The 12,625-nt window shown below is 40.2% G+C and overlaps 1 protein-coding gene across 6 annotated transcripts in view; it reads left to right on the top strand.

The window, feature by feature from the left end:
- The window catches only part of Nalcn (sodium leak channel, non-selective), a 313,063-nt gene that overhangs the window by 282,676 nt on the left and 17,762 nt on the right, over positions 1–12,625 (top strand). For all 6 annotated transcript variants that reach the window (XM_078016298.1, XM_078016302.1, XM_078016300.1 and 3 more), the window contains 6 exons: positions 3,016–3,136; positions 3,222–3,320; positions 8,813–8,906; positions 9,414–9,520; positions 9,723–9,797; positions 10,497–10,616. In XM_078016298.1, the coding sequence (XP_077872424.1) occupies positions 3,016–3,136; positions 3,222–3,320; positions 8,813–8,906; positions 9,414–9,520; positions 9,723–9,797; positions 10,497–10,616 (616 nt within the window). The remainder of the gene's footprint in view (positions 1–3,015; positions 3,137–3,221; positions 3,321–8,812; positions 8,907–9,413; positions 9,521–9,722; positions 9,798–10,496; positions 10,617–12,625) is intronic.

Here is a 12,625-nt window from a genome sequence, read left to right as displayed (position 1 = left end):
GCCTCTGATACCTGCAGAAAGACAAAAGGTGCTGGGAATTGTACTCATGCAGGAGAAGCTCTTAACCCAGAGTATGAAGGACCAGGCAGAGAGGAGAAGTACTGGTAACTTTCTTTGTGGGCAGTATTGGAGGTTGAATCCAAGGCCTCCTACATGCTAGGCAAACTCGTTACCGCTCCGCTGTGCCCCCAGCCCGCATTGGCTAACTTTTAAAGGACAACAGTTGGAAATAGGCAGGGGAAAGAAAGACAGCAAAGGGCAGGTGGGAAGGAAGGATGAGGCCAAGCTCAGGTGCTTCCAGTGGAAGAAGCTCTGCTGCCAAAGCTCAAGGCAAAAGGAGAGTTGGTGCATTCTTAAAAGCACAAAAAGTTTCTGATTTCTTTAGGAAAGAAGGCTAGAATGCAGGCGACACAGGATACCATTTTTGGAAAGTGTTGTTCCTTGGATTTCCATATCCAAAGGCAGGGGCCAGGTGGCCTTCCCCATGTGCCCCATCTTCTCCAGAGAAGGAGTGACTGGCTCCCTTTATTGTGATTTAGGGGGCCTTGGAGCACTTTCCCCTGGGAAATCCAAAGATCGACCAGATTATGAGGTCAGAACCAATGTCTTCGTATTTTTTTAATTGGATAGGCAAGATTATAATCTTTTTTAAAAAAATAACAGAAAAGATAATATTTAAGCAGCCTCCCAATTCAAGGAAGGGAAACAGGGAAGATAACAATAAGGATTAGGGTTGGGATCTATTTAATCTCTCTAGGTATTGTAGGTGAGCGCACCTTTCCAATTTTGCTAGCATAAACAAAGCACAAATAAACAGTCATATAATTAAAACTGAAGAAGTCTTGTTTTTTAAAATATGATAAATCCTTTCAATTATTTAAGCCTATAATACTACATTTTATTTTTCATGGTTTAGCCTAAAAGTGTATTTTCATTTTCTAAAGTATATGGAACATGAAACTGTTTAAGTTGCTGCAAATTTAGCTGAAAAAGCACTTTTTACATAAAGGAAATGGATGAGTAAGAAAGTTCAACATCAGATCTGAGAACTGGCTCACTTGGTTTTAAAAAGTCCTTATTCAAGCAAACTGCAGCATCTGTAGAATCCTTACAACTGCTATCTACTATAAAAGACCTGGAATTTAATTGAAACCCCACCACCACCCCAAGTAAGGTTGTTGGAAAAATTCAAAAGAATTTATATGTACTTTCATGCAGAAGAAAATATAAATCAGAAGTCCAAAATGTAAATTTCTTTTTTTTTTTTGCTGTGATTAGGCTTCCTTTATTTTTTTTATTAGTAGCATTTCAAAACATTACAAAGCTCTTGACTTATCATATTTCATACATTTGATTCAAGCAGATTATGAACTCCCATTTTTACCCCGTATACATATTGCAGATTCACATCGGTTCCACATCCACTTTTTTACATACTGCCATACTAGTATCTGTTGTATTCTGCTGCCCTTCCTATCCTCTACTATCCCCGCTCCCCTCCCCTCCCATCTTCTCTCTCTGCCCCAGCTACTGTAATTCATTTCTCTCTCTTGTTTTTTTTCCCCTTTCCCCTCACTTCCTCTTATATGTAATTTTGTATAGCAATGAGGGTCTCCTTCCTTTACCATGCAATTTCCCTTCTCTCTCTCTTTCCCTCCCGCTCTCGTCCCTGTTTAATGGTGATCTTCTTCTCATGCTCTTCCCCCCTATTCTGTTCTTAGTTGCTCTCCTTATATCAAAGTGTAAATTTCTTAGTGAAGCTTTTGCACTATATAGAAAACATCTCTGTCAATCATCCTTAAACCCTAAAAGAGCAAGTCACTTTCATTTTATGCTTTCTTACTAGATATTCATCTATTCAGTATTCTAAAACAACAACAACAACAACAAAAAACTAATAAAGGTAAATCTCATGACTGTTTCTATAGTTTAAAAAACATAAAGAATTGTAACAAAATCTGAGCCAGATTCCCCTCAGAGTATGCCTTTCATGAGGGTTCAATTCTGATAAACGAAAAAGTAGGGAAAGTAATTAAAATTATGATGTAGATAGGCTCCAGGAGACCTTCCCAACTCAGCAGTCCAGAGCTGATTTATCGTCAAATTCAGATTCAGCAAGGGTAGTGATAGTGCCTGGTTTTCAAGTGTGCAGTTGTTGAAACCTTTATTTAAAATAGCCTCTAATAAGAAAGAAAAGGAAAAAATTAAAGTTTCTTTTTTCTGTTTATAACCACAACAAAAGTTAGCTAAACCCACAATAATGAAAGAAGATGCAATATAGTAAAAGGGATCACTTTTTAATTGAGAAGGAAAAAAGTATAACTTGTGTCAAAAAACAAGGAAGGAGACAGCCCATCCCCCAAACAAAATAAATAATAATGTGGCCCAAGTGTTTTGGGAATTAGCAATCCACTGCAGGTACAGAGCGCAAACTGTGAATTGGGCATCACGAGAAGGTCTACTGAGACTTCTCAGAGTTAATGAGAGGAAAAATCCAACCAGGAGGGAGTAACCTGACGCATACACACAACCCTCAGCCTCTGGAATCAACAGCCCCTCAAAGCCTCTGTATGTTAAGGCACAAAGTGAAGTTAAGTAACCAAATTCTGCTCTTCTTACACTTTGTTTTAATAGAGTCAATTGTAATTTATACCTTTAGAATTTTCAATGATAAAACTCTCAAAATTCACATCCAGAGTCTGATGCCCCTTTGTGCAAATCTATAAAATCTCATTTTCAGCAAGTTCCTGTCGTCAGTACAGAGGCAGACTTCAGAACCTCAGGCTGGATCTAGAGCTGTTGTGCCCTTTGCTTTAAATTGAGGCCAGCTGATGAATCTAATAAGTTGTTAACACATAACAACACACAGGACAGCCAACGAATCCCAGGTACCCCAGTCTTCCCCAAAGCTGAAGACACCCTGTACTAGGGATTAGAAAGAGTTATAGGCATTTGCTGTAAAATGTCCTTTTTTCCTTGGAACTTTACAGAACTGTTCCTCTTTCTGAATTGCAGGGCAAATCCTCGGAACTTTAATTTCGACAATGTGGGGAATGCTATGCTGGCATTGTTTGAAGTTCTCTCCTTGAAAGGCTGGGTAGAAGTGAGGGACGTTATTATTCATCGCGTGGGGCCGGTGAGCAAGCACATCGAATCTTTTGAACATTTCCAGAGCGCCTTTGATTTGCTTTGATGAATAACCATATTTTTCATTTATGCAGATCCATGGAATCTATATTCATGTTTTTGTTTTCCTGGGTTGCATGATTGGACTGACACTTTTTGTTGGAGTAGTTATTGCTAATTTTAATGAAAACAAGGTAAGAATCCTTGGTTGACTACCACAGGCTTTATTCTTTACTTGCCCCCCACTTTGAACTGTTTTTTTTCCCCCTCACCACAGCATGAAGTAGCATTAAACTGTAATGTGACTGGTGGAAATAATCTGTATAACTATTTTACAAAGTACCTCATCGCTGCCTTTCAGGCACATTATTTAGAAGTACAATTCTCTTGCTAAATTTACCCTCTTGGCAACAGTGTCATTAATTCCCCCACAATTGAGAAGCACATCTCCTATTGTTTGGATTGAAAGGATGTACAGCAAGTTATTAAAATACAGTAGCTGAAAGTGGGGAGCTGATTGCAGGTAATATCATTTCACAAAATGTAAATTGCTGTCTCCTTTGTCACTCAGTAGGCGGATTTGGAATTCTGATGGACCAGGGAGGTGCCATACAAATTTTTAAATTCTACTTCAAAGAACAAAAAGAAGATTTTCTAATTTCATGTAAACTTTACATACTTCACAAACCCCATGTAACATGCTGAGTTCTCAACAGCTCTGATGATCAGTACAAGACTCACAAATGGGAAAACAACAATGTACAATGTAGTTTCCTATCAAAAAATGAGTTGGGAAGAACATTCCGTTAGCGCTCGGAGGAGAGGTGCTTGTTTTTCTGAGCATGGTTGATGAGCTTTCCATTATGGAAAAACAATTTTTGGAATCACAATAATCAAAATACACTCATTGTTGAGCCCTTCATCTATACTGAGATTTCATACATGCCACTGTCAGTTCTCACAACTCCCATAACCAATAACTTTGGGATTTATAGAGAGCAGAAAATTGGGACCAGAAGTCAGATTTGGTGCCCATTACTACAGAGTCTGTGATTCTTCAAATGCCAAAGTGTAAAACCTGCCCCCCAAAGCTAGATTTGTCTGCACAGCTCCATGCTGTTCAATGTCACCCATGGCTAGGACTGGTTCTCTTACATTCACATCAGAGGTCTTTGGTTTGTGTAGCTTTACCTAGGACCCAATCATTCAGTGTCCCCAGGCTTAATACGCAGGGAACCAGCTTACTCAGTCAATTGCTACCTTTGGTGTGTGCTTAGTGAGTATGGCCCTTCATTCAGGCTTTCAAAGGGTGCCATTTAAAAATCCCTCCTTTGGGTCCCAATGTTATTTCACCTAAAGAAACATGGAATCATAAAGTTAGAAAGAACAGTAGTGATCAGGTCACCTGGCCCCTCTATCTTACCTTCTAACATGTTGAGTTTCTCTGAACCCTATGGTGCATTCATAGTTTGATACCAAGCATAAAGAAGAAGGAGGAGCTCTTCCAGCCATGTGGTAGAGCAGACACTGGGAATTCCAGAATGTGAGCAGAAGTGAATTAGCCCATTAGCAGAGAGTGTAGGCACCAATAGCTCCGAACAACACATGAGCTCTGAGCAGGCTCCTGACTACATGAGAATTGGGTTCTATGGCAGCTCACAATTCAGCATGTAAATAGAACAACATAAGATATTCAGTAACTGAAAACACATGTATAATTAATATAAGTCTTGAACTTGAGAAACTGAGAAATGGCCTCGCAAGCAGAATTACCAGCAGGTCCACTTCCACTGCTGTTCTTTATGTTCTGCCTCTGGGGGAGTGGTACATCAGCCCAAATAGGTGCTGAGGGAAAGAGGAATCTGAGAAGAAGTCATTTTACAGGACATTGCAAAATTTTCTAGTAACCTTAATATAGAAACTTATAATTTATGTGAACCTTTTCTGCAAGATTTTTAGAAGTTAGTGCCTAAGTGCTTATAGAACAACATTTACTAATTTATCATTCATTCACCAGATTTATTTGTGCATGTACTGGGTGGTAGACACCACTGGTCCCTGAAGACCTAGCAAACTAAACTGAACTGTAAACACAGAAATTTCCACCTTCAGGAACACACATCTTAAAGGTCATACCAAAGGAATATAAATAGGCAGTATTTTTAGAGTTTGGAATTGTGTAAAAATAGGTCTTCCCTAGAAAATGGTAGTGTCTTTACAATGCCCCACATGTATTCCAATAATATGCCTTTATTTCTGATTTCCTTACCATGAGACCATGCGTTTAATACACTTTTATTGACAATAACAAATTTTCAGAGATTCTTATACATTAATGGGCAGATGAGAATTCCCTGTTTATTATTCTTTTGGATGCCTTTGAAATTTCACTTTTCAAAAAATTAGTTGTTTTGATCAACAAAAGAATAATGAAATCTATGTTTGTCTAGAGAACAAGTATTTGTTTGCAATTAATGAGAAAAGTGGTTTAGCAATACTAATATCAGGAAAAAAATCACTTAAAACAAATACCATGATTAGAAATAAGGGGGATAATTAATAATGACAAAAATTAATTATCAGAAAGATATAGAATTCTTGCATCTCAAAATATATAAAGCAAAAGCTAACCAAATTCAAAAAGAAGCTAGCAAATCCAAAAGCATAATAAAAGTTATTAACATAGTTCTCTAGGAAACTCATAAATAGATAAATGAAAGGACATGAGATTTGACACAATTAAAAATATTTTACTTGATGAAAATAAAAAGAGCCTTGATCCCCCAAATTTGAGAATATGCATTATTTTCAAATGCAAAATGAAAACTTTAGATGTCCAATTACCAATAATTACCCAAAAACATATAGTGTATAGTGTATGTTCTCTGTCACACACAAAAAAATAGTTTAAAAAAAGAACCCTCATAATTTAGAACTACTAGGACAACATCCCAAATTATTTATGAGTTATAGAAGAAATCATAGTCCAAAACCACAAAACATTTAGAGATAAATTACTTTAAATATCTAAAAACATGGAATGGAGGCATATACCTGTAATCCCAGCAGCTCAGGAGACTGAGACAGGAGGATCACAAGTTCAAAGCCAGCCTCAGTAACTTAGTGAGACCCTGAGAAACATAGTGAGACTCTGTCTCAAAATAATAAATAAAAAGGCTTGGGGATGTGGCTCAGTGGTTAAGTACCCCTGTGTTCAATCCCCAGCACCAAAAAAACAAAAACAAAAAACACAAGGTGTAGATAAGACAGTAGAGAAAAATTTATCACTTTAAGTGTATAATTAGAGAAAAAGTCAAAGTTTAAATATTCATATGTCAAGTACCTAAATCAACAAATTATAGTAACTACAAGGTAAAACTGAAGAGTAAGAAAAACAAGGTCATCAAGATTTTGACAGAAATTAATGATATAGAAATGTCAATAGTTTCTATCAGGTTCAAGAATACAAAAGCTGGTTCTAGAAGAAAATTAAGTCCAAAAGCCTCCAGGAAGGTTGAGCAAGAACAAAAACATGGAGGAGGAAAGTGAGCAAACCACAGTAATGACAGCAACAGGGCGCTGGTGCCATGACCCTGGGTCACATGTGTGCAGAATTGAAGCAGCGCCACCCATCAGCCCAGAGGCAGGGGATCAGCGATACTATGCTGGGGGCTCCCACTGCTTCAGTGTAAGAATCCATCTGAGCTCCCCACCCCATGGCACCCTCTAAAATAATTTCAGATAAATTAAAGATCTGGATAAGAAAAGCAAACTTTGAGCCACTTTTAATCCATGTAAGCATTTCTATTTGACCCCAGAGTAGTTGTGCTTTTTTAGACATCAGCCCTAAAGTAAGATCTATAAAGAGAAAAACTGTAAGTTGAATTCCATTAAAACTACAAAAATCTAAATGATATAAGCAAAATAAAATGCAAACCGAGGAAACACTGTATTTACAACTCACATAACTGACAAAAAGATCCATAATATATAAAAAAATATATTTGGATTATTTATGATCCATACGTATGTTAGTCAGCGTTTTGCTGCTGTGTCCAAAATACCTGGCAAAAACAACTTAGAGGGGGAATGTTTATGCTGGCTCATGGTTTCAGAGGCTTAGTCTATGGTGTGCTGGCTCCATTGCCCTGGGCCTAAGAAATCATGGTGGAAGGGCTTGGTGGAGGAGTGTTGCTCCATTCATGCCAGCATGGAAGCAAAAAATAAAGCAGAGAGAGAGGGGCAAAGGGACAATCAATCCTTCCAGGGCACAACTCCAACGACCAACCTTCTGCAGCCATGCCCCACCTGCCTAGAGTTACCACCCATTTAAACTAGGACAGACCCATTCCATTAGAGCTCTCACCAATCATCTCACCTCTGAATATTCCTGCATTAACACAGGAGCTTTTGGGGACACCTCATATCCAAACTGTAACCATAATATATAGAGAATTTCTAAAAACATTTGGAGTAAGAAAATACAAAAATGAATAAGGAATATGAATGGCAATTCATATAGGAAGATGGAGGAATCAGGAATCGCCACTTATATACATAAAAATGCTTCATCTTGTTAGTATTAAAATTGAATTAGGCATATTTCATAGCCATTAAAATAACCAAATCAAAATTTCTAATAATGTCAAATATTGGCAAGAAAATAAGGAAAGGGAAACATATATTGCTGATGGAAAAGTGTTTTGGTTATTTTTCTTTGAATAGCAACTTGACAATATCTGATCAACATGATAATGTTTAAATTCCCAGATACCAATGATTGTCTAGAGATTTACAGTGCAGACACTCACAGTGAGACAGTAGCTATGTGTTACCTATAGTATTGATTATAGTCCATAAACCTACAGTGAGTAACTTCTGATATATTTGTGTAGAGGAGCACTATATGACCTGATAAAATGAGCCAATTCGATCCAAGAATCCAGTTGTATGGAAAACATACAATAAATGAAGATAAAGACAAACTGCATAAATATGCATACATATTGATTTTAAAGTTTAAATGAATACATCATTCTGTCTCTATAAATACATAAAAGCCCCAAATTCTGAAAATCGTGTGAAAACATGGACCCTGGAAGGACCGTCATTCGCTCTAGGAAGGAAGGGAAGATGGAAGTGAGGTTGGGTATTTTCCCCCCAGTTTCTGAAATCACACTTCTGCTTCCTGTGGAATGATACTGTTCATGTGTGTTTTATCAAATATTATATTACACAGAATATCTAAGTCCATTTAGTAAGTCTTCACAGCCCTGATTCCTTAAAGAAGCAAATTCTGTGGTTTCATCTCTTTAAAAAACACCTTAACTAGAAGCAGCAGCATTGGCAAACTGGAGTTTTGCCCCTGTGAAAAGAAACTAACCCTTATTGGTTAGTATGCCTTTTTCACAATGTAACCTTATAGGAGACCTTCATAAAATTTCCCCAGACCTGAGTATTACCGTCAAAGGCAATGGCGGAAGGCTGCTGGTTGATCTCTGAAGGTCTCCTCCTGCCTTGGAGGGCCTCCTCTCAAGGCAGAGTGAGAATTCTGTCCGTGTTTCTTTAACCAGCACAGAACTTGGAGAATATCTTTACTGTGAGCCGACACCGGCCCTGTTTGTAAAACCCCCCCATCTGCAACCTTCTTTCCCTCTTCCTTTTGCTGCTTTCTTTGTTTGTCAAGGGGACGGCTCTGCTGACCGTAGATCAGAGGAGATGGGAAGATCTCAAGAGCAGACTGAAGATCGCGCAGCCGCTTCATCTCCCACCCCGCCCGGGTATCAAAGATGCTCTGATTTTATTCATGTTGGGCCCTAGTGTTCATGATTCCCCAGGAGTCTCAGATTTAAATTAAAATAATAATTGTGAGGCCACTGGGAGGTTGTGCATAAGTTAATATAGAAACAGGCTCCAAACTACAGAGCTGTTCATAGGCTATTAAAATCAACCACCCAAACGCTGTGCTTCAGTGCTCTCAGAATAAGCCTTAATGAAAAAATGATTTTTTAAATAAAATATATTTGTGCTTGCCTTTAAAAAATATGAGTGAAATGTATTAAACTGACAGAAATTGAATGATGTGCTTCTCCTTCCAATATGGACGGCGTCATGCACTGTCATTTTAAATATCGAGAGCCAGGCATTCCTGCAAAACGCTTCACAATAGATTGAACTGGAGGAGGGGAATGTAATGGGCTTTAAGGTGAGCATTAAAGAAAACCAGAGCAAGAAATTTAAATGTGACCCCCGTCTGAAGTGCCCTTGCCTAAACCTTTCTTTTCCAGATAATGATGGTTTTAGAGCTAAAATGTATGACATAACCCAGCACCCGTTTTTTAAGAGGACAATTGCCTTACTTGTTCTGGCCCAGTCCGTGCTGCTGTCTGTCAAGGTACTTGGTTTCACCTTGAGACGGTGGGAGGGAATTCCATATTCACTGGTACATCCAGGAATGTCACAAGCTGCCACAGCCATTTGCCATCTCTGTCCTCTAGTAAAACATTAAGATTCACAATCGCATTAACATGGACAGCCGATGGGGGACTTGGTGTCCAGTAGATGTGGCAATGACCTGTGTGTTCTTCCTGTTGCAGTGGGACGTGGAGGATCCTGTGACCGTCCCTTTGGCAACGATGTCGGTTGTATTCACCTTCATCTTTGTGCTGGAGGTAATCCTAAGGAGTCTGCCGGGGGGGAATTGTGGGCAGTTTTACAGTAAGTCAGTGTGCCCTTTTGATGGCGCTGACTTTCGCCTCCGAGTCTCATCGCCTTTGATGGCTCTGGAGGCAGCGGGGCTGGCGGCAGGGGGAGCGTGCTTGTGGGGTACCTCCTCTTCTGGCTGTTCCTCTGAACTTGAACAAAGACTTCACTTCGGACTCCCAGTCTCTCTAACTACCGTTGCTTGTTGGGTCTGGATGTTTGTCTGTCCAGCTCTGTGAGCTCAACTATGTAGAGCTAACCATCCAAGCCACTGTAGTCCAAGGCTTCAAATTACAGTGTGATGGCAAAGTGAACACTGGCTCAGCCAGGATTATTTTAACACGTGGTCCATACGAGATCACTTTCCAACCCCATCCACAGTCTTTGAAAGACAGAAGCACTCTGTACTAGCTGGTGCTTCTGAAATATCTATGTTCTTTTACTTGAGAAAGAAGAATGCCCTGCTGTCAGAACAAGTCATCGAATGAGGAGAAAAGAGCATGGGGAATATAGATTTGTAACCTACTTAGCTTTGAAAATAAAAATGTATACATTAATAATTAACTGTTTATTACATCTTTAAAAAATAGAATGTGACTCAAGTTAAGAGATTTAAATATGGGCAGAACACTCATCCTGTGCTTATTTTCCTCATTATTTTTCTCCAGGTTACAATGAAGATCATAGCCATGTCACCTGCAGGCTTCTGGCAGAGCAGGAGAAATCGATACGACCTCCTGGTGACGTCCCTCGGAGTGGTGTGGGTGGTGCTCCACTTTGCCCTCCTGGTAGGTGCATTAACTACAATCCAACTTTGGTTGTGATCAACCCTCAGGTATGCTTGCACACACAAACACACATGTGCTTGTGTGCACATGCCCACAGTCTTCACATGAGCAGAACTTGGCCCTTCAAAGCCTGGAGTGTGCAAGCCAGAAAGAAAGACCTAAAGAGACTCTTCATTGAAAACTTCATTTTACCACAGGATCAAACCAAAGGGAGAGAGCAAAGGAAACTGAAAAAGAAATTAAAGCGCCTGTCCAAATTCACACAGCTGGTGGCAGAAGCCTCAGACTCTGTATTCTGAGCCTAAGTGTAGACTCCAACCCACTCCGTTACAAGCGATATTTTGCTATGTAATTCACAGGTACTTCTACGGTCCTATTTCCTCCCAGAACCTAGTTGACATTTCTCCAAAGCACCCCATTCTCCAGCTCTATGCCTAGGCCCTCACTATTTGCCCCAAATGCTTTCATCTTTAATTTCAGTCTGAGTTTCAGCTCAAAATCTGCAGTATGGGTATGCTTGACCACGATCTAGAGTGATCTTGTCCAGCAGGAATAAAACGTGGCCATAGATGCCACTTAAATTTTTCTAGGAGAAACTGAAGAAAAATCAGATTTTGACTAGAGTTTAATATTTTCTAACTTACTCATATCCCATATACAAAATATCATCATTTCAGCAGGTGAGCAACAGAGCAGAACTGATTAAATCAGTTATGTCCTTTTTCTTGGCATGAAGTCTTGACGGTGGATTGCACATTCACAGCACACTCTCATACGCACCCGCCACATTTCCCATGTGTAATAACCACACTTGACTGGTTGTGCCCATATTAGGCAGCGTGGATTTATTAGCTCTACCACTTTTCTGGCTTCATCCAGTTACATGTCTGGTGATCCTTTGTTCCTGCTCTGAGCTGGAGGGAGGGATGTCACTTCACCATCCACTTATTCCATAGAGGTGTTATACAGATCACATGAAATCATGCAAGGGAAGCTTTTTCAAACTGTAAGGACTGCACTAACCCAGAAGGTGTTACTGTAAATACCTTTTTTCTTGTTGTTCTCCCTTGACCCCAGCTGAAAGTAATATTATCAGTTATTTTATTCCCCCATCCCCTTTAACACTGGGGGCCTGTCAAGACAGACTGACAACACATAGAACCAGGTACCCCTCAGGCAGGGCTTGCCTTAGTATGACATCATGGTGCCTTTGGCAGCAGGGACTGCTTGAGCCCTCAGTCACCTGGATTCATCTTTTTCAAACCATAGAGTTTTGAGCACACAGATGTGTATGGCACTGTGCTAGGATTGAGCAGAATGTAATGAGCAAAACAATGTCAGTTGCTGTCCTTTAAAGCTCATACCCTAGAAAGCTAGGTAGCCACCGCATGCTCAGTGAGAATCACAATGATGCCCCGGTGGGGTGGGGGGTCGGAGTCCGGGGCAGCCTGTGTTCCTGGGACAGCAGGAGTGGGAGGCAGCTGCATGGGAGAGGTCTGGAGCACAGGGTGATGGACGCCATCTGGAGGAGGGAGAACATTTTGGGCAGCCAGGCCTGTGATGAGGGTTCAGGAGCTGGAAGAAGGAAAGCTTGTGTGGGGAGGTTAGAAGGAGCAGGAGCGGCCTGGTAAGATTTGCATGGGCAGGAAGGAGTCAGTCTGCCCAGGACGTTGTGCTCCGGGTGAGAAAGCACCAGTTGTCATCCTGGAAGCTGTTAGTGGTCATTAATTTTGGAACAAGAGGAAGACAGCAGACCCTGAGCTAGCATGGAAGGAAGAGGCAGCAAAGCCCATGGTTTTACCTCTCTAGTCAGATTTGAAACTAAAATCTTGTCAGTCCCAGAAGAATGGAGTAGGCTCCCTAATCCCAGATGTCTGCAGAGAGGAAATCTGAGCCACAAAGACCAACTTGCCTGTTCTGCTTGACTGCTTTTGTTCTTGTCTGGGAACCTCTGGCCCTGGGAGGTGCCCTTTCCCTGCCATAGCTTGTAGGGGACTTCTGAGAAGGAA

Source organism: Ictidomys tridecemlineatus, chromosome 6 (genome assembly GCF_052094955.1).
Source record: "Ictidomys tridecemlineatus isolate mIctTri1 chromosome 6, mIctTri1.hap1, whole genome shotgun sequence".
In the NCBI taxonomy this organism is placed as follows: domain Eukaryota; kingdom Metazoa; phylum Chordata; class Mammalia; order Rodentia; family Sciuridae; genus Ictidomys; species Ictidomys tridecemlineatus.
The sequence above is the reverse complement of the archived record's forward strand: the minus strand, read 5'-3'. Positions and strand labels throughout refer to the sequence as shown.